Source organism: Chanos chanos, chromosome 10 (assembly GCF_902362185.1).
Source record: "Chanos chanos chromosome 10, fChaCha1.1, whole genome shotgun sequence".
Lineage (NCBI taxonomy): Eukaryota > Metazoa > Chordata > Actinopteri > Gonorynchiformes > Chanidae > Chanos > Chanos chanos.
Genome location: NC_044504.1, coordinates 31718740 through 31739837, shown reverse-complemented (window position 1 = coordinate 31739837; position 21098 = coordinate 31718740). Strand labels below are relative to the sequence as shown.

Genomic DNA, 21098 nt, shown 5'->3' with positions numbered 1-21098 from the left:
TATCTTTGTTGTGTATTGTAAAAGTACTGGGATAGCAACAACGTGTTTTGTAATTCCACAACCCATCCGGGGTTGACTTCCCAGTCACAAGTTATGGCTGGTTTAACAAATAACTCATAGTACTGATGAAAGCCTTGATACTGTAACTTTTCTAATTTAAATGACTAATTCAGATTTCATTGTAACCCTCAGTCTCTTAAAGCACATCTCAATCAGATTTCATTGTTTTGGACCATCATAATATTTGCTTCTCGCTTATAAAGTTGGAAATGAAAAAAGAGCCAAATGAAAATACGATATTTTGTACGGGTTAAAACCAGTACAGCTCCATAGTCAAAGTCTGAAATCCTGGAGTTTCGCAATATCAAGTCTTGTTCTCCATGCAACCCCCCATTTAGATAATAATTAAATTTTGGTCCTCTTTTTGGAACACTGGTATATAAATAGTACACCTGATTGGGTGAAAAATGGTTCATGTCCAAAGTTCTATTCTAATCTAGCTCTTTACAGGTGTATGGAGTGTAGGCGCTGTTCCATCTCTGTGATATGTGGCAGGTACCCCAAGCCCTATTTAGAAGGGCCACAAATAACATTGTGGTCTGAAATAGACCATACGACACAGGCAAAATGAGTGCATAGAGAGGCCTGGACAGATGCAGGGAGGATTAGGAAAGGTGGCGTAAGGGAAAGAAAAAGAGGTGGAATTCGACACACTACAGCGCCATTATGTAACTCTGCACAGCCTCCCACTGACTCTGACCAGTGTTGGCACTGGTTCCTTCATCTTCAGCATGTGCTGTTCAAAACATTACTGCAGCATTGAAGCAGTTTCAGAGTTATCGTGATTGAGCGATGAATTAAGAGAAAATGCCGGAAAGACGCTCCAGTGTCCTCATACAGAGAACGAGCATTTAAAATGTAACTATAACGGTTAGAGTAAGTTAAATGACATAGAGTTACCTCATTTGTAAATGTCAAATGTGATACCACAGTATATGTCTGTTTGTGAGATTATATACATTCGTATACACATTCATTTTTGCACCTGCTGCTTACAAGTAAAGAAATGTATATGTATTTGAAATGAACCAACAAATATATCTATCACATTTCACATATTCAAATGATGTCAATAAATATAAATATTGTACTCCAACAAAACAAGTAAAACACAGCACGGTATAGATAGACAATCCTTGCCATGCTTTTCCCGTATGGGTAATTGCACAGATGGTTTCAAGAGCTCATGAATCACAAGTTGAAGCACTGCAACTCTGGTTTCTTTAATAAAGTAAAGGCAGCACTGAATCGCTGACTGTGGCAGATAGTGCAGCGTGTATATTCATGGTGTCACGCTTGTGTCAGGCCATCTGAAGGTGATGAGGAGTAAAGGGTGAGAGGGAGGGGTCAGCAGTAGGGACTGCTGACTGTGAACGGACAAAGGCCAGTCTGTAGACACCCAGTCTTGTGATGGGAATAGAGTGGTTGTACCAGGAGGATCCAAACATGGCATGGTGCAGCTGCTTGAAGTCAGAGCCAAAAGCTGGGTTTTTTTTTTTTTTTTGAAAGCCAACAACAAAAAAAAAAAAACCCACCAAAACTAGCCATGCTGAAAAAGGGATGTTTTTTAATAGGAAATGACCCTGTAAAGAAATATGTGTCATTTTGGCAGAAACTGATAATTACCCTGTGCCTGTTAAAAGTACCTCAACGGATTTTTAATCTCTGATGACGACTCTTTTCCCACTCTCAGATTTCAGAATAGGCATTCTGATATTTTTAAATCAAATCTGTACAAGAAATCACAAGACCTAGAATAAAACAGGGGCCCCATACTCATTAGCCCATTGCTTTAGCCCAATCCTCAGACACCTGACGCAACTCACAAATGACTATCAGTCCCTTGAGCATTGTATTCAGTGGTGCCCATGCAGACCTCAAACAGAAATGTTGAGAAGGTGGATCCCTCAGGAATGGACAGAGAAATGCTACTGAAGAGTTAGGAGAGAAGGCCCATTGCAGGTAGCACTGGTGGTCCTTCTCATGGCTTGGACTAATGTAGCATGGTTTGGAGCAGAAGGGCAGCACTGTGAGTCCAGGAGGCAGCAACAGATGGCTCCGCATAAGGAGCCGCTGACACCTGAGCAAATGAGAGCGCGGTGACTCATGCCGCTGATGTAATCATTAACAACGCGGAATCAGGCCTAACAACACAACACAAGCAGGCACATTTCCACTGGTAATTTGAGTTGCTATGGAATCTTCATTTTCTGGGCCAAACTAGAAAGTTTTTTATGGCGTAAAACTAGTCCAAATGTTACTGGAGTCCTGACATCATCCGATGGCAGCTCAAACTAGGAGATGAAGGTAGAACTGTGCATTTATTTTTAAAAATCACAAACGTTACACTGTTCATTTTAATGACAGCTCAACAGCTAAAGGTCTTGGTCTCGGTTACTTCAAAACCTGGATGCCGCTCGGTGGCGCAAACGCGGGCCAACGCTGGGTGAATGTGGGTCGGGCTTTGCATGCTGATGAATGGCCTCTCTGAATCCTCATGCTGACTTGATCATCTTGTAAAGTGTTCAGTGCCTGATCCAGTTCCCTCTTCAGCCTGGAAAGAATCTCCCTCAGGGAATTAGAGCGAACGACCACACCGTGTTAGCAGCCATTAAAGCAACCCATCTCTGCACCACTTAAGGAGAGATGAAATCTAACCACCTTTCCTACCATCAACAAGGTATCTGTGTCTTGTGCCACCTGCCTGCCCTTGAGCGAAACTGGCAGGGTTGCCCCTCCCTAGTATGTTCTCACTGTGAGGTATGATGTAATTTTATCTCCAGTGAAACTATCGGTTATTCTACTCATCTGTCTGTTTGCAGATCAGTTGAATAGCAGCATTACTGATCCACATGCTTGCCTTCGATGTTGTTGTCAGAACCCCTTTTCTGTGAAACTGATTCAAAATCAGTCAAAGCACAGTGAATGAATGCTCCTCACGGTACATTGTCCCTCTTTTGTCACAATTTAAATCTTGGGCAAAGCTAAACCTGTGCTGTGGTTTGGTGAAGTAATTGTGCTGGCTGTGGGAATAGCCAACGCACCCTTTTCTCTGCAGTATGTGCTGTGTCTGTGTGTGTGTGTCTGTGAGTGTGTGTGTGTGTGTGTGTGTGTGACAGAGAGGAGGGGGAGGGTAGTACTGGCACAAACTGAAGGTCAGGGGAAGTATCAGTGACAGGAAGTCTTTGGCTGCCAGGTTCGGACCAGGTTACCATCGTAATGAATGACCGTGCTGAGTGACACCTGGCCACTCTTAAAGATAGAAGAAAAACAGCATCCCACCCCATTTGCACCACGCACATGCACATACACACACACATATGCACACACACATATACACACACAGTCCCATAACATGTCTGTTATGTACCAGCTTTGACAGAGGCGGAGCTGGACAGTGTAATGGAGCCCTACAGGAACACTGTGTGTGGACACACATGTCACAGCTTCCTGTGTTTCACTCAACATTATCTTTTTTAACTATTCGCCTCTGATACTGTGTTGTATTTGAGCTGTGTTACGTGTTCAAAGATTGAAATGGAATGTAGTTTTTGAATAAAATTCAAGTTCTTTAGAGAATGCGTTAATAAATGCTAAAAGCACGCCGATCTGAACAATAATATTTAATGGAACGTGATGTCTGAGGTTCTTGTTAATGCACTGTATTGGATATGGGAAGAGCAGTATTCAGTGATGACTAGACAGCCAGTAGATGACTGCATTGGGATAGCACCTGATGGAGTATGGGACGGGGCGTTCCAGCCCAATTTCGGTGTGCCCCAGATCAGGGGAGTAAAGGGAGATGGGCTGTGTGCCCTAAGACATCACTGTCAGCTTAAGAGGGTGTCTATGATGTTGCCTCTGAACATTTTCGAATCAGACTAGCCGTCCCATGCCTGCGAATACACACCATGCAAAAGTACTGAAGGAGTTCTGTTCTTTCTGCTCTCTCTCTCTCTCTCTCTCTCTCTCTCTCTCTCTCTCTCTCTCTCTCTCTCTTTCTCAGTAACGGGTATCATTAATGGCAAGAACATGACACTTTCTGGTATACAACTTGTTTGTTTGTTATTTGTCACTAACAAATGATTGAAAGAAAGTTTCAAAGCATTAGTACAGTAATGACAAGATCATAGTACCCAGAGTGCCCTTTGTAGTGTGACACTGCGCTGAATCTAGGCCTTTTGTCATCACCTATTGCATCTCTCTTTAGCCATGGCCCACATGCAGGACATGCTGTTCTCCTATGTAACAAAAGCCACAAGCCCATCCAAACCAAGCCCCTTTCCAACTTACACGTGCCTTGTGGACCACATGCTATTAGTCCACTGAAACCTTGACACCAACACAAGTCTCCTCGGTATTCTGGAAAGGTTGTTAGTTATACACTGTGGTGTCAGCTACACCCATAAAATCTGAAGACTCTTTATTAGAGGCTATATCTGCATCTCCGTCTACATCTTTGTCTATGCTGCAATGTGTGTTGAGCAATACCTGAAACTACATAAACGAATATAATAATGCTTATTATAGTTGAATGTACATAGAACAAGAAGACTTATGCACTAAGAGAATGCAAAGCTCTCAGTGATTTGTCAGTGATATATCCTTTGGCGGTGATAATCTAGATGGTGCAAAATATGCAGCATTCTCTGACACCTGGAGAGAGTGGAGATCGATTGCTATCCCACACCAGTCAGACAGGCGCAACACAGGCAGATGCATCAGCACTGTTGTGGTTCTATTTAAAGGTTAGGATGGGTGTGGGTATGGCAGAAGAGGTGATATACGAGTCACCCCTAACCCAGCGTTCGTGTTTCCTGTCTCCTCTCTCGTGCCACCGCTGCAGCACCTGCACACGTAGGCAGGAAGCCAGCACAGGTGATCCTGCAGTATGGGACACGAGGGGCTTCATCAGTACACCATCAGTTATCAAACCTCCATAGATCTGCGATGCACACACACGCTTCCTCCTTGTCTGAGAGTGTGATACGGTGAGACGTGCGAAATGCCGAACAACACTACGCGACACACCGAGACAAGGATGACATGTGCACGTGTGTGTGTGTGTGTGTGTGTGTGTGTGTGTGTGTGTGTGTGTGTATGTGGGTGGGTGTGTTGCGGGCACAATGCAGAACCTGGAACCTCTGAAAGATGTGGTGGCTTAGAGCTTCTCTGCCTTTTGCACGTGTGCGATTAAATATAGGGGGTTGGATCAGTTACAGTTAGATTTATGATTCATCAATTGGTTTCTCCCATCTCTTACTGTTGGCTTTGATTTTAATCAAGTCTTGCCTGGTTGAAAGCGGAATGCACTTTTAGTGTCACCTGTGTTGCTGTGACAACAGATCGTCATTGTAGTCAGGGAGACAGTAACTAATCGCTGAGGCTTTCTTACCCTCTTTCAGATTACAGTGCTCTCAAAAGCCATGGATCACACTTTGGACATCTTAAATTTACACATAAAAAAATAAGATTTCGGTTTCTGTCCTATATTAGGTCATCAGAACAGAAGTGTGTACAAATAAATAAATAAATAAATAAATATTATGTTTTTGTGGCGCTGTGTTTTACATCCGTATGAAAATCGATCTTCACATTACTGTGATACATTAGCTGTGCTGGTATACTGCATGTGGACTTCACACAGACAGATGCTATATTGATAATGTTGACAGGACAGAGGACGAGGCTTTTGATAATTGTCTGAAGGTCACTTTGCTGTGGCCATTCCTGTCCCCCCCGGGGGATGATATGTCCTGGAGGGAGGCACGTGGCTGTGTTTTCTGATCTGGGATCAGTGTTTTTGTTTTTTTTGTTTTTTACTCACATGTCCCAGTACTGCCATAATGCCGACCCTCTCTCACCCGCTCAGGCAAGGTCCGGTCCTCAAGTGAAACTGGAAGGAACAATTTTATTATTCCTAGTATTTAATTGTCATTTTCTTTTACGCACATCAGTGACTAAGCACCGATAATCTCTGTCCCTCCAAATTTCCTCTAAGCTCCAATGATGCCAACTCCGCTTAAGTTACAGTTGTGTTGACTGCGTTGCAATGTCCGATTTTCTTCACATCTCTTCAGTGAATTTATCATCTAAATGGTTTGATAATGATATTATCATACTGTGTATACAGTGCACGGCAAGGGAATTGACACTTGCTTTTATTCCATTTTCCTTCAGATTCGCTGTTTCACACACACGTGTGAAAATGTATTTCAAACAGTATTCGTACTGATATCACGTGTTGCAGAACTAAATATTTGCATATTGTCCAAGATTATGATTTCATGTATTTATTCATTTATTTAATTATAGCAATAGGGGTATGTCTGTTTCATAAAGTGAATAGCAGCATTCAGGCGCAAAAGTTCACGACCTTAAAACCTCATCTGCTTCCACTGTGATGGTTAACGAATGAATTTTCCAGGGTAATTTGAAACTATGGGGCAATACATAATCATGGAAATTCATGCACTTTATTATTCTTGCGTAAGTCTCTGGTTTGCTCGCTGATGGCTTCAGTGGCTCATTTTTGTTAGTCTTGGGCATGATTTTCATTGCGTCATTGTGCAGTGATCTCTTTAAACTCAGCTCCTCAATAGTTCCTGGAAAGCCTCTCCCCAGCTAATGGCATCGCTTGTCCATTCTGCACTTCCTCTCAAAGTACACAGTCCATTTTCAGGATTGTGTACTTTCTCTAGTGCAGCAGACCAGTCTAGAGAGGACTCTTCCCCTCACATCTGAGTGACTCTGGCCCAGCCCCTGCCAGGTCCACCGGCTCTTGAGGCTGAGAAACTTAGGCCTGTGTTTTACCTGTGTCTGTATTGTTCCCCCTGGAATGGATGTTTTCAATGCTGAGGGCACAGAAAACCTCTTCAGCACTTAAAAAAAAAAAAAAAAAAAACTACGGCCATACAGATATAACACTATAATATAATATATGTAAAACAGAGACTAAAACTTCTGTGATTAGATCCGTTGAGCAGCTTCTGTCAACACAAGTGTGATTGATCACCTGGAACTGGGTGATGTGGACATCTGGATCATTCCTCAAATGCTTTATTCTCCTTCTGCTTTATGATCATTCTGTATGGCCTCAGGGTAATGTTTTCTGTCTACAACGCTCTGTTTAACCAGTCATAAACGTTATTAGCAAATTAAGAGGCTCCCTTTGGACCATTTGCTGAGGCCTCAGCACACCTGTGATATGTGTACTCTGAAGAGAAAGAGGAAAGAAAGCTGATGTATGATTTGTGCTCTGTTTCGCCCCCTTCAGGATGCTTCCATAGCACACCGGTTCCACCTAATGAGAGAGAAACACCCAGAGAAGTTCAACAGCAGGTAAGACAAATGTGTATGGGTCTGAGTGAGGTAGAAACGCAAAGGAACTGGCATTGTGGTTAGGGGGAGAGAGGGATTGGTTATGGCTGTTAGAGAAAGAGGAAATCTGGAAATTTTGAAAAAAAAATGTACACCACTGCTGCCGGTCTTTTGTTTAATCAGTGTTGTAATAAGATAAGAATGTAAAACCACATCAGTTTAGGCAGTAGGATTTTTGATAGTAGGATTTCTATAAAGACTCAGTTAGTGGGTCAAAAAATCTGGAGCAGTGACAAGACCAGAGCAAAAACGAGACAAAAATAATGAAGAAGTATTGAAGCGAGATGGAAGAAAGATCAGAACACCACGATGCTCAGTAATAATGTAATGATTGGCCTTGTGACTTCTGTGCGATTCTTCACCAGAAAAATCTGTGGTTTTTATTATCATCCCTTGATACACTGTTTAAACTGTGAAACAGTCTTATTCGTCAGTGCCCTACTCACTGAGAAGGTCTGTAACAGGCTCTCAAGATACTCCATAAGATAATCAATACATTTAAAGGGAGGGTTCCATATTCAGTCAGCTCCCCATTAATAGACCAATTGTATTATCCCTCTGCTTGGTATAAGCTACTTAGCCTTGTACAACTGTCCAGAATCAATGGCATCATTTATTTATGCGCTTGTTTATTTATTTGTCTAATTCTACATTTTAGTAAATCCTTTGTCGTTAAAGGCGTACGTGAGCTACTTAGTCCTCACACAGTCAGAAACTAGCCTCCTTTAGGATCTAGATTTAGAAGCTCGTATATTTATGTTATATTTGTTCTGAGCTAAGAAAAAGTACACAAACACCACCTGCCTGGCCGAATCAATTGATTAGTGTCGCTTGGCTACAGTCAGTAATTGCGACCGATTTGTGACGCAAAGCAGATTTATGCAAGCAAAGTCCAATCCTTTTAGCGCTTATCAGCCCGACACTCGGTAGAATGAACCTGTCTGTCATCCTTGTCATCCCTGGTTTTGACAGTGTCTCTCATGTGTATTTTTTTCATGTCTCTGATGCTTGAGGGGAAAAATGTTTAAGAGTGGTGAAAATTACGTAAACATCAAGCCCAGCTCTTGGACCCAGAAGTGTATCCAGATAATCACTCCAAAAATGGCCTTCATCCTGAATTTTGTCTCCCAACTTTCAGAACGAAGCTGCTCTCTAATTCAAAGCAGGATAAATCAAGACTCCTGCTACTCATTTGTCTCCGAGACTAACCCGTGTTAATGTCTGACCTATCGCCATAGTGACCGGCTGGCCGGTCAAAATGAGGGAGGGGCTTGACTGTATTTTATCCCTTACTTAGATGTTACACAACACATCTCAACTCTGTCACGACACTAAGTGCTGCGCTAGCAGACAAATGGAAGGTGAGCAGGTCATCTGTCCTTAACGTCAAAAAAGGACGTTCGAAGTGCACGTGGGGGGGGTGGGGGGGGGATGTGCAGTTTCAGCTGCAGTTCCATTGTTTTGCCTCGGTTGTGGCATTTAATGTGTGAGAAAGGGACAGAATACATTAATCCAATGACTAAGCGCAATGAGCTGAAATGACGTCAGCAACCAGATCATTCAGATGAGCATGTGGAGGAGCTGTTCTGAAATTTCTATCACTTCAAAATGTGTAATCTCTGATCGCGTAAGTCGGGTTTCGCTCCTCTGTTCCAATCATTTTAAAATGTTTATGATCTGATGGCTAAAATTGACCCCATATCAACATAAGCACTATAAATTACAGAGCTTTCAACACTAAAGAGAAATCTCTCAGTGCCCAGGGGTCTGTACACAGCAGCTGTTTTTTTTTTTTTTTTTTTTTTCCTTAAGCTCCTTTCCATTCTCATTCCGGTGCATTGTTCACATCTCTCTGGCTTGATGTCTATATTGAAATGCAGTGTAGAAAAAAAGAAGCCCAAATACCCTTCAGCAGGAGAGTTTTCAGTGGATTTCTTCAGAGATTTGGAGCGTGTTATGTCAGCATTCATTCCTGTTTGATTGCACCCTCCCCCAGACATAAGTGTATTTGGAAGGGTCTGTAGGAACAGCTGAGAGCTGAGGTGAAGGCTGGTGCTCTACCTATACAATTTCCACTGCTGTCTGGGTGCTTGGCAACATGCTGAAAGTCAATCTATCTTCAAGGCCCTTTTTCTTATATTTCATACATTTCATACACTTTGTGTGTGTGTGTGTATGTGCGTGTGCGTGCGTGCGTGCGTGCGTGCGTGATGCGTGATGCGTGCGTGTGTGTGTGTGTGTGTGTGTGTGTGTGTGTGTGTGTGCGCGTGCGTTTGTGTTCATGTGTTTGCACACGTGTGCAATAATGCAATGAACGCTATTCAAACATAAATGAGTTCTGTGTAGAGTGGGGTTTCCTGAAGATTGCCTTTCAGCCAAATTCTGAAAAGTGTCAGAGAGAGATGTGGTATTTTAAAACAGCGTCTGTCTGTGATGTGCCCTAAGTCAGTCATGGAATGTGTGCCATGATGATGTTCTAAATGAGTACTAAATGAGCCCCACATCGTCCACAACTGAATAACTTCACCTGTTTGGTGGTCTTGTTTTTAATAATTAATTGTTTTTGGACTCAGAATTGTGAGGACACGTTTGCTTTACAGCTGCAGTTGGTTTTAGCCGAGCGTGGGACATTTTCTAAACATCCCATTTAAAGGGCTGAAGGACAGAGATGAGAGGAGGAATCGTGCTCAGAGCATATTCTACCATTTAGTGTCTAATCCCTGAGTGAGTCATCCAACCACACAACAGAAAACGCTGCCAAAAAGTTTTTTCTTTCTTTTTTTTTTTCATCTGCTTAGTTCCCCTGGTGTAGCAAAGCTACACGACACACTGCATCTGTCTCTTCATTACATTAGGATGAGAGTGATGTTTAATGTAGTATTTAATGTGTTTAGTATTTAATATTTAGGGATTTAGCTTTAGCATGTAAAGTGTTTTGAAAATCAACCCATCTCTGAAAGGTAAATAAGGTCTCTACTACTCACTGTAGTGTATTATTGTTTCGGTATGTCAAACAAAATGAACAGTGAATGAGCTTTCGGAGCCGATTACCCCTGATGCTTTTCAAACACTATATCAACCGTTCCAGACTTAACTTTGGACGTGTCAGGAAAAGTGCCACAAGAGTATTATGAGTGGTTGTTGAAAGTGGTTCATAAAACTGTGTAAGAGCTCATTTAGAAGAGTCAGTCTGCAATGTGAAGCAAGAGAATGCATAAAAGACAATAATGAAACCTGGAGACTTTGGGATTCACAATATAACGTGGCATATACATAAGCACAAACATACACCTCTCTCTCTCTCTCTCTCTCTCTCTCTCTCTCCCTCTCCTTTTCTCTCTATGACTAATCACCTCATTGTTCAGTGTATGTATGTATTTGTTCTCACATCTCACATTCCCCCCTTTCCTCCGCTGTGATAGGCAGACAATGTGTGTCTTCCACTCCCTCTATCAGTATGCACTCATGTGAATATCTGATGGCTCCAGCAGCTAACTGTATCCACAGGAACCCTTTAGCCTAGACACTAATTACAAAACAGCACAATGGATGAGAGGTGTCTGTCAAATTCCCTTGAGGGGGGAGGCAGAGGAAGTTTTGGATTAAGAGGTGTCAGATTGCCCCGGAGAGAAAAAAAAAAGGTCTCTCAGACGTTTTTGTTCTTTTGATTACAATAACAATGACGGCCCTGTTTACAATCAGTTTCTCAGCTAAACAATGTTGGAAACAGCAGGCAGACAGACAATCCAGGCTCCATCTAGACAAGTGTGTGTCCTGCTGGAACATTCAGCTGCCTTTGCATAGAATTATGTTAGACCATGTTCTCATACATGACCGCTCTTAATTTACTTGCGTAGAACCAAAGTGCCCACTGCAACTTTCAAACAGTACTCTGTTACCATTCCAAACCGTGAGCCAACACATGTTAATGGCCTGAGCTTCTGAATATCTGGAATGGAGATTTAAATTAAAAAAAACAAAAATTGTTAGGCAAATTCATAGATGGAATGCTTAATATGTGTAGATGTCTGTCAGGCTCATGTTATACTATGATTTGTAATTGGTTTTTGCACTAACTCGTGAACTGGACACACTATTATGACAAAGACAGCTATTGCCTACCTGCAGTTTTACATACATCAAACGTGTCAAAAGTGTACAAGTAAAAAATATTGCATGCTGACCTTGCAGCTGCCTTAGGGAAGCATTGATCATTAACTTATTATTCTCTGACCAACATGAATTTCAATTATTTTGCTCTCACACTGATCTGTCAGTTTCATTGGTTTCTCACTCATGGCTAAATGGAAAAGGGGAGAAAGGGTCTTTAGTCTGACACACCTCTCACTGTGCCCGTAATAAACAGATACTTCATTGAAAGCCTGAGTATATTTGGTAGTTAATAAGAACATTTTATTTTCAACAGATGAGAGTGTGAAACTCTACTCAGCAACTTAATTCAGTTTTCTACGAGGACATTATTTTAGGTATGTCCTCTTTATTAATGCTATAAAACAGTGAAGCATTAACCAGGCGCTAACCTACCCGATATTTTCATCTGACACTTGAGCACAGAACAGTCAATGATCAACAACTGACATGACCTCAGCTTTTTCTTTTTTTCTTTTTTTTTTCAGAAATCTGCCCCCATTATTGTACCAGCAACAACACACAATAAACAAACAAAAAAAAATGTCCCAATATAAGTATAGGAGAGGGCTGTTGTGATAGAGTTTTGCTTTTAAGTACTCATGTGACAGACAGAGGAACAGAGGAAAAGGCCAAATATGGTCCTAACCTTAGCCTTCTGCATTCTCCTCAGTGTGTGTGTGTTCGTTTCATGACCAATATTATCGTGTCTGGGTAGTGTGTGTGTGTGTGTGTGCGCGCGTGTGTGTGCGTGTGTGCGTGTGTGTGTGTGTGCATGTGTGCGTGTGTGTGTGTGTGTGTGTGTGTGTACACGTGCATGCGTGTGCGTGCATGCGTGCGTGCATGCGTGCGTGTGGGTGTGTATGTGTCTGTGTGTGTGTGTGTGTGTGTGTGTGTGTGTGTGGGCGTGTAAGTGCGTGCATCCCTCTGTGTGTGCACATATGTGTGTATGCCTAGGCCCAGCAGAAACCCAGCGTGACTACATTCTGGAACCTGTCGTTCCCTACTGTTTTGTGCTTGCGGTGTGCCGGGATAAATATACCTCTCCCTTCCTCACTGTCTCTGACTGCTGCCAAAAGGACAGCCTGAGAGAGCCTTCCTCCCTCCTCTGTCACGCAGTGGAGCGGGCCATACACAGCCCTCCAAGATCTGTTTTAAACCGCATGGCTCCTGCGACTAGTCTTGACTCATTCACATATTTCATTTATATTTAAGGTGAATGATTTTACCTGAAGCAAATCCTAAGTCTTCAAACGCTTTCTTCCAATTTTCAAAAGTTCAGCAAAATTCAGATTTTGTGGGTCTTGTCAAATACCAAAAACCTCATGGCACTAATTGTCTTGCAGCATTGTATGCCCAAAAATCTCATATTCTGAGTTAGTCTGAGAGCAACAAACCAAAGAAAAAGAACCGTTCAACAAAGCTTCTGTTTCAGAATAGGACTGCCATATTTCGGCAACGCCCAAATTGGGATGTGGGAGGAAATTTAAAAGGATGAATACAATTTCCGCAGGCTGATCCATTACTGCCCACTGTGCAAGGAGTCTACGCTGGCAGTTATTTTTAAACATTTTAAATTAGTGACATTATCAACTTCATGGTTGTCTTGTTAAGGAAAACTAGTCCAATGATTGGATTAGTCGAGGTGTAGGATCAGGGTTACTGGGTTATTGTTGGGCTTTTCACTCAGTCTCCACCCCTTATCTTATCTTAAGCAACAAATCCTGTTCGACCCCCTCAAGTACTCCTACCCTGTCCCTCCTGCTGTCAATCAACAGTCCTATCTTACCTAGGATCAGCAGGATGAGAGCTGAGTTGCATGGTGACTGATCGCCATGGTGATACAGAGGGACTCAGGTCAGAGGGTCATCGCTCTCTGAGCAGATTATGGAGGATGGCTATCTCACTGCAAGAGATGGGTATCCCTGGGGGTGTGTGCGTGAGGGAATGTGTATTCGTGTGTGTGTATAAGGGTTTGAACAATGTACTCATTGAGGACCAAAGACTGAATGACCCTTAACTTTTGAACCTTTGAATGCAGAGTTGTCTTGTGTTTGAGTCAAACACCTAGACATGGCTGTTTTTGAAGATTCACTGTATTTTATTCTCAAAGCACCAGTTTCCTCCGTCATCCATTTGTCTGTCAAACGAAAGAGGCCAGATTAATATTTATTGTATCTCACCTTATGCTTGAGTATGTGCTTTTGCAGTCACGGCGACTACATAAGCTGGGCCTGAATGCCTGTGAGCATTTTGTCATGTCGGCCTTATCATCACACAAACACAACTCCTGCTTATGCCACAAAACCACTGCAACACTTAATTTCCTGTCGCTCTTTCAAAATGTCTCTTGACTTTTGGCAAGGCTCAGGACGATGGTCACATTGTGCTAACAGAAATGTATTTTTTCTCCACCGTATTTTAACCACAGGGAGAAAAAAAAAGAGAAAACTTGAGGCTAGTTGTTTTTTTTTTCCTTCCTATTTTTATTCTTTTCACAAGGCTTCTCAAGTGGAAGCCAGTTAATGAGTTTAGGCAGCTTGCCCCACTGAGAACTGAAAGCGTGTCTAATTGTGATCTCAAATATGCTCATAAATCCTTAATTTGACAGTGCAAAGGTAGGTGCTAGAGTTTGAGGTAAGAATGAGGAAGACAGAATCAGGTCTTAAAGGAATAGTGTATTATATTACATATGAAATTCAGACTGGCAAGAATAAAAATGCAGTCCGGTAAATTAAGCAATACACGTGTCCAGTAATATTTGTATTGATTTATAAGCCTTACAGGAAAAATTGAAGCTAATATTTCTCTTGTTTGTCAAAAAAAATGGTTGAAGTGGAATGGCCTCGGTGCATTTTTATAACTTCTGTCTCACAAACCACCATAGTAAATGGTACGTGGTCTTATAATGTCAAGCAGAGAGTTATGTTCTTTCAACAGTCTGATGGATAGAGCCAGAGTGACCCCCAACCTGTCACATGTCAAACCCTCATAGCTCAAAGACTGTTGGGTAAATAAACATGTTGTCAGTATCAGTAATGTGACCCTTTGCTGCAGGCCTTTGAATAAAATTCTCAGAGTGCAATGCAGATGAAAATCCTGTAATTGTGGATAAAAGCAAGATTTCTAGGTGTTTTCCACTCTTTTTCATCTACCTCCTTTCCATCTATAGTCATTTATTACTCTCTCGCTCCTTCTCTCTCTCTCTCTCTCTCTCTCTCTCACTCTCTCTCTCTCTCACGCATACACACCCTTCACTCCTTCCTTCTCACCCCAAATGTCAGATATCTTGCTCAAGTTGCTGATCTTGGCTCTGGTTTCCCCCTGGGAGCTGAAGCAATGTTCAGTGCCAGTCATGTTCTACCACACCTGTCTGACTGAGGTTTCCGTGTAGCCCATCAATATTTCAGCAGGCCAGAGGAAGGGCAAAGGGTGGGGGATAAGCTGTCCCAAAGCTCCCATGGCAGAAGCAGCAAAGTCCCTAAGGACGAGGAGAGACTGTAATGTGAGAGCCGAGACAGGGAGTGAGCGGAGAGATTCAGAAAAGAGGACAATCTCTGTATAATTCAGTTAAAGTCGGTGCAGTGCAATAGAATCCAAGGATATAAGGAAATCTGTCTTTGATTTTTTTTTTTTTTTTTAAATTAAACTTGCAAATTTTTACACCGCCTCTTTTCAGTGTATTTCAGTCCTAAGCAGTTCTATATAACATTCAATCACAATAATGAATCCTTCTCCAGAATGTTATCTTGGTATTTGTCTACTCATATCACAAATGCATGGTCTTTTAATTGACATTTCAAATGATTTTTATGTACACAGGACCCTACTGTAAATTGTAATATATAGGCTACTGTGAAGGTGCACTGTTCCTAACAGGGAATTTACCTGAATGTCAGTATGTGGTCACTACACATTCAAACAACTATGATATACAAAAGGGCAATTTCAAATTACTCAATGAATCGTCACGTAGCAGTTATTAAGCTTGTTTCAAACTAAGTTTTAAGATTACAGATGCATTATGAGCCACAGTGAAAACCAAGAAAGTTCAATGTTAATATTCAAAGCATTATTATTAGACAATGTTCATTTGAAGTTACCTGTCAAACTCAGCAGTTCAGCTGTAATGAAATATCCCCAGGACATTCACCAGCGAATGCATGTATGGAAGTGAAAATGAACCTCTGCACTTACCAAATGTCTGTTGTGTGTTTTAGACCAGTGTGGGTAACCTTTTTGAGATGTTGACAGCCCAAGGCAGTGATCCTCCCATAGTATTTGTTTTCACACCAGCATTAGCATACGGGTGTGTAAACGCAAACATGTTTGTTGTTCCAGTGACAGGACAGCTGCATACCGAGTCACCAATTTTTTTCTTTTGTTTAATGTGACTGAAGGAGGACAGCATTTAGTCCTTTGAGTCAAGGACTTGCAGTTGAATACCACTGCTGAGATGCAATTTGTAAACCTTAATGGGTTTATTTTTCCTATTGTGTGATTATTTTTTGTTTCAAAGGGTCCTGAGCACCAGATCCTGTAGATCCTTCCGAGGACAAACTCCCTTAATGACTCTCTGTCTCTTTCTGTCTGTCTCTCTCTCTCTCTCTCTCTCTCACGCTCTTTCTGTCTCTCTCTCTCTCTCTCTGTCTCTCTCCCTCTCTCTTTCTCTCCTTCTCTCTTTCCCTCAGGATGAAAAACAAGCTATGGTACTTTGAATTTGGCACCACTGAGACCATCTCAGCTACCTGCAAGAAACTTAATGAGAGCATTGAAGTGGAGGTGAGTCCAGAACAGAGAAGTGTCTTCAAATGATCTCTGTCTGCAGCCGACAAATACACAGCAGTCGACCAAATCTGTTTGCATCTCTTAGCTGGAGGCTGACAAGGAGCATATTCGTACGAGGGATCCCTTCAAAGCTTATGAATGGTAAACACGAATAAGCCACACTTTTGCAAAATGGTATCAGGTAGGCTGAGTGCCAACACAAAAGTGTCTCTAAAGACAGAAAATAAACTGTGATTCATAATTGCAGTGAGCTATTCTCAGACCTCAGAATGAATTTTGCCCTCTCAGGTAGTGTCACGGTGTTGAAACAACTTGTCAGAGAGATGGCCCAAAAACACACAGCTGCTGGAAACCTCTTGTTTGTCTAGACAGGATACTTTGCACATACTGGGCTTCCCTGTTTGCACTTGTTTTTAGGCGTAGATGATGAATGACTCAGGATATTATTATCAATGAGGGACATCCCAGTTCCTGCTCAATGGGAGCTCTGTAAAGTTACAGAGGGAAAGTCTAATCATTCTTCAACACATGGGATAAATACTTTACCCTGGCATTTAAATAACTATGAATTGTGATTTAATAAGTGAAGGTTTGTCACACGGGCTTACATAATTGCGGAAAGCATGGTGGGTAGGTGTTTAGATATAACCATAATATTTTAATCTTGAAATGCAAAGCTCTTGGTTCTAGTCACAAACATTTAGAATATGATCGGAAAAGTTTATTCCAGCAGAGGAAGTCCCTTTTGAACACATATTTCAGCTGGTTTGAAATGATGCGTGGTTGTCTTGGTCATGACAGCTCTTCGTGCATGTGGGTGGCTCAGCATCCAATCAGTTGAAACAGCGATAAGCATATGTTAAATGTGATGAGACTTGTCTGATTGCGACACAATTATGGTGCTTCCTTATCTAACAACTCTATATGTGATCTTGGGGGGTGGGGGACGGTCCCTGAGTACTACGATTGTAAATATGTTGCAAAGAAAAAAAAAAAATGCTGATTTGATCAGAGTGCCTTGTCAACCTTTCTTCTTTAGCTGAAGAAGGCCTCAGAAGAAATGAACATTTTTTTCTTTTTCAGTCGTAGCAGTTCCTGAGAATGAACTGTTCAAACATCCTGTAAAACTTTACTCCAAAAGTGGCCTTGTTAAGTAACATATGTGCTAACATGTACTCTTTGGAGCTGTGTGAGAGGGAATGTGTATTTGTGTGTAAAGACAGAATGACCCTCAACTTCTGAACCTTAACATGCAGGACTGTCTTGTGTTTGAGTCAAACACCTAGACGTGGAAACTTTGATGATTCACTGTATTTTATTGTCAAAACACCAGCCTCCACCCTCTCCCATTAGTCTGTCATACAGGAGAGGCCAGATTACCATATTAATATATCTCACCTTATGTTTGAACTTGTGCTCGTGCAGACACAATGACTACTCAGGTAGAGCTTGAATGTACTCTTTGGAGCTAGTATGTTATAATTATACAGATGCTACTACTAGTACTACTACTATAACTACTACCACAACCATTACTGCTATTACTAAAATGACAACCACTAATATCATTACTACAACTACTGTTACTACTACCACTTTTGATAACAACAACAACAACAACAACAACAATAATAATAATAATAATAATAATAATAATAATAATAATAATAACTTGCAGCATGACTCAGGCAGAAAAGCAATTCAAAGTGCTTTACAAAAAAAGATAACTTTGAAAGAAATGAAAAAGAGAGTCAGTATGGCCTGAAATACAATAGATTCAGAAAAATAGTAAAACACAAATAAACACAGGATAAAACTGAATAAATATTACCAAGATTATCATCCAGTTGTTGGGGTGTTATATTTGAATTACCATTCCCCGAACTGTAATTGTGTACTAAAGATTCAGCAGTGGTTCCTCAAAATGAATGTGTTTCTTTATTGCAGGGTTGTCTGAAATATTCCCCACACTAGCATATTGCTTAGTGTTAATTTTCAGTCATTTAGATTTGAAATATCATAACTCCATACATATTATGCATTGGCTTGTGCAATATATTATATATAATTGAAAGTCGCTTTGTTAACCCCAATAGAAATGAGTTTCTGAAAATGAAAGTTTCCACAGGGATCCTGAGTTCCTAAACCGCTACACTGTGTGGGTTTTTAAGCACACTGAAACATGTCATTACATTGTAAATGTGTCACTTTTTTAGCCACAGATCCAAAACACCGAGTTTATTTCAGGATGGTTTCTGACATCATACAATTTGTATTTAGAGAGGCTGTTTTGGATAGCTCAATGGTAGAGTTTTGCTAGACATTCCATTCACTGTGGTGTCTAGTGCAAAAAAATCATAAAATTGATCAAATTTAAATCTCTTCTGACCTGACCCCCTAATTAAGACTTGAAACCCCCCTCTCCCCCCAAAAGAGGTAAAAACAACAGCTGTGGGGGGGGGGGGGGGATAGAAATATTTATGTATCCTATGCTATATAGCTCTTGAGAAAAAGTTGACAACCCCTGATTGTCATTGTATAATTCATGCTCTGTTTCAAACTTTAAAATAGCCAAAGATATGCTTTCCTGTGACAGACATTATAGGTTATGAGTAAGAAATGCCTGTTAAGGGTTCAGAGAGAGTCCTTTTTGTTAGGTTCCCTCCCGTAAGTTCCGTTCAGATGACTAAGGTCCGGTATAGCATTGTGTCTAATATATCAAAGAGTTTAGCCAAGATTCGGCAAACAGGTACCTTTTACCTGCACTAAGTAAGAAAAGAAACATGTTTCAATTGAATAGTTAGAGTATATGAAGGAAAGAGGAGGCAAAAAAAGCCAGGTGTGGGTGTAAAAGCAAGGTCAGTGAAACTTAGACTAAAACAGCAACTCTTTTGAGCATATGTGACCAGACCTTGGATTACTCCTCAACTCCCTTGGTCTGGTTTTATCTCTCCAGTTCACAGAGTGTTCTGTGCTTCTGTGTATTGTTTGCTGTTAATTGAAAATAGTTGTGAGTGTGTGTGTGTGTGTGTGTGTGTGTGTGTGTGTGTGTGTGTGTGTGTGTGTGTGTGTGAGTGTGTCTGTGTGTATGGGCACATGTTTGTGTGTGTCTGAATGTGTGTAGACCTGCAACATATATAGATCTCTGTACATGTGAGTGTCAGCTTCCTTTGAACATATATGATTAAAACATTCTGTGGCTATCAAAATGTCTCACCACCTCCATTGCATAAATCTTTACCCACTCCAACATACTTTCTTCTGTATGCAGAGACAGCATAAACAAAGGGTAAAACAATGCACTAGAACAGTAATTAACTACATATCCTAGGATCTTGAAATGTATAAGCCATAACGCATAGTCAACCTTACCTCATACTCACACATGTAATTTTTTTCTCTCTCTCTCTTTCAGTGTGATGGGATCATCCTTGATCTCAGCAATACTTCTCTTGAGGGAATCGCTGTCCTCAACATTCCGAGCATGCACGGAGGTTCCAATTTATGGGGTGAGACCAAGAAAAGGCGAAACTACAACCGCATGAGCAAGAAAGTACCAGAGAGGATGTCAGTCAGCACGGTCACGGATGCCAAAGAGCTCAAGTTCTGCGTGCAGGGTGAGTCATCTGTGACTATGTAATTGTGTTTTTTATGTAAGACCTTGATATTACTTTGTACAAAAAAAAAAAAAAAAACTCCAAAACTTCTGTTCAAGTCAGTGTTTAAATGTCTCACTGGTTTTCAAAAACCCCATCGTGCAGCTCTGTCTTCTGTTTTTATTGGGTTTTGATGGCTGAAAACAGTCATTCTTTTTGTATTCATTCAGCCTCACTGTAGGTTTATTGGCGCTCTCCATGAACTGCATTGCCATGCAGAGCTGGTTAATGTGCTCTGGCCATGTTAATGGCCATGACTCACTCACATGTCGATTAAGACTGCTGATCACTTGATGAATAAGACACTCCATCCGCTCACTGCTCAGCACTACCTCTCACAGTGTTTTGGGATTTTCCTTTATTAGTTCAAGACATTTATTGAGGAAGTGTTGAATTACTGTAAGCGCTTATCATTCAAAGGTGTGTGGGCCAGGAGCTCTTTTGGTGTTGAATTTAACAAGATGATTTCCTGTTGTCATTTTGGAGGCTGTTGTCACCAGCCTACTTGATATCATTCAGAGTGAATTTGAGTAAATCCCCTTATGACGTGAGGATCTGCGGCAGTTATGACTATCCACTATCACATAAGTCACCGGGATCACAAAATGTTCATGCGGGCATGTCAAAGGTCAGAAAAAAAAAAAAAAAAGCTGTTAGACATTTGTGATTTAACCTCTCCATGCTCCAAAGATGTGTCTCCTTCTCCTTTTTTTTTGTTCGAAAAGAAACTGATAAACTCACTCTCTCTCTCTCTCTCTCTCTCTCTCTCTCTCTCTCTCTCTCTCTCTCGTTTTAGAAAAAAAAAATATGTGCATCTTTGATGTATTCAAAAAGTAAACATCCCTGTCTCTGTAGTTTGCCACCCTCTCCCTTTTCTCCCATTCTCCCTCTTTCTTTCATGCATTTGTTTCCTGTTTATACCACTTTATCTTTCCCTTTCCCCTCCCCTTTCCTCTGTACTCTGCTGACTGAACTCAAATGAATCCTGTTACCATGGAGACCATCAGGCCCTACTGAACTAAAGAACAGTGCAGAGATGGAGGGAGGAGAGAGACAGAGAGAGAC

At 41.3% G+C, this 21098-nt stretch overlaps 1 protein-coding gene across 2 annotated transcripts in view; it reads left to right on the top strand.

The window, feature by feature from the left end:
- The window catches only part of dgkg (diacylglycerol kinase, gamma), a 57114-nt gene that overhangs the window by 26684 nt on the left and 9332 nt on the right, over nt 1-21098 (top strand). For both annotated transcript variants that reach the window (XM_030786291.1, XM_030786289.1), the window contains 3 exons: nt 7337-7401; nt 16281-16371; nt 19793-19994. In XM_030786291.1, the coding sequence (XP_030642151.1) occupies nt 7337-7401; nt 16281-16371; nt 19793-19994 (358 nt within the window). The remainder of the gene's footprint in view (nt 1-7336; nt 7402-16280; nt 16372-19792; nt 19995-21098) is intronic.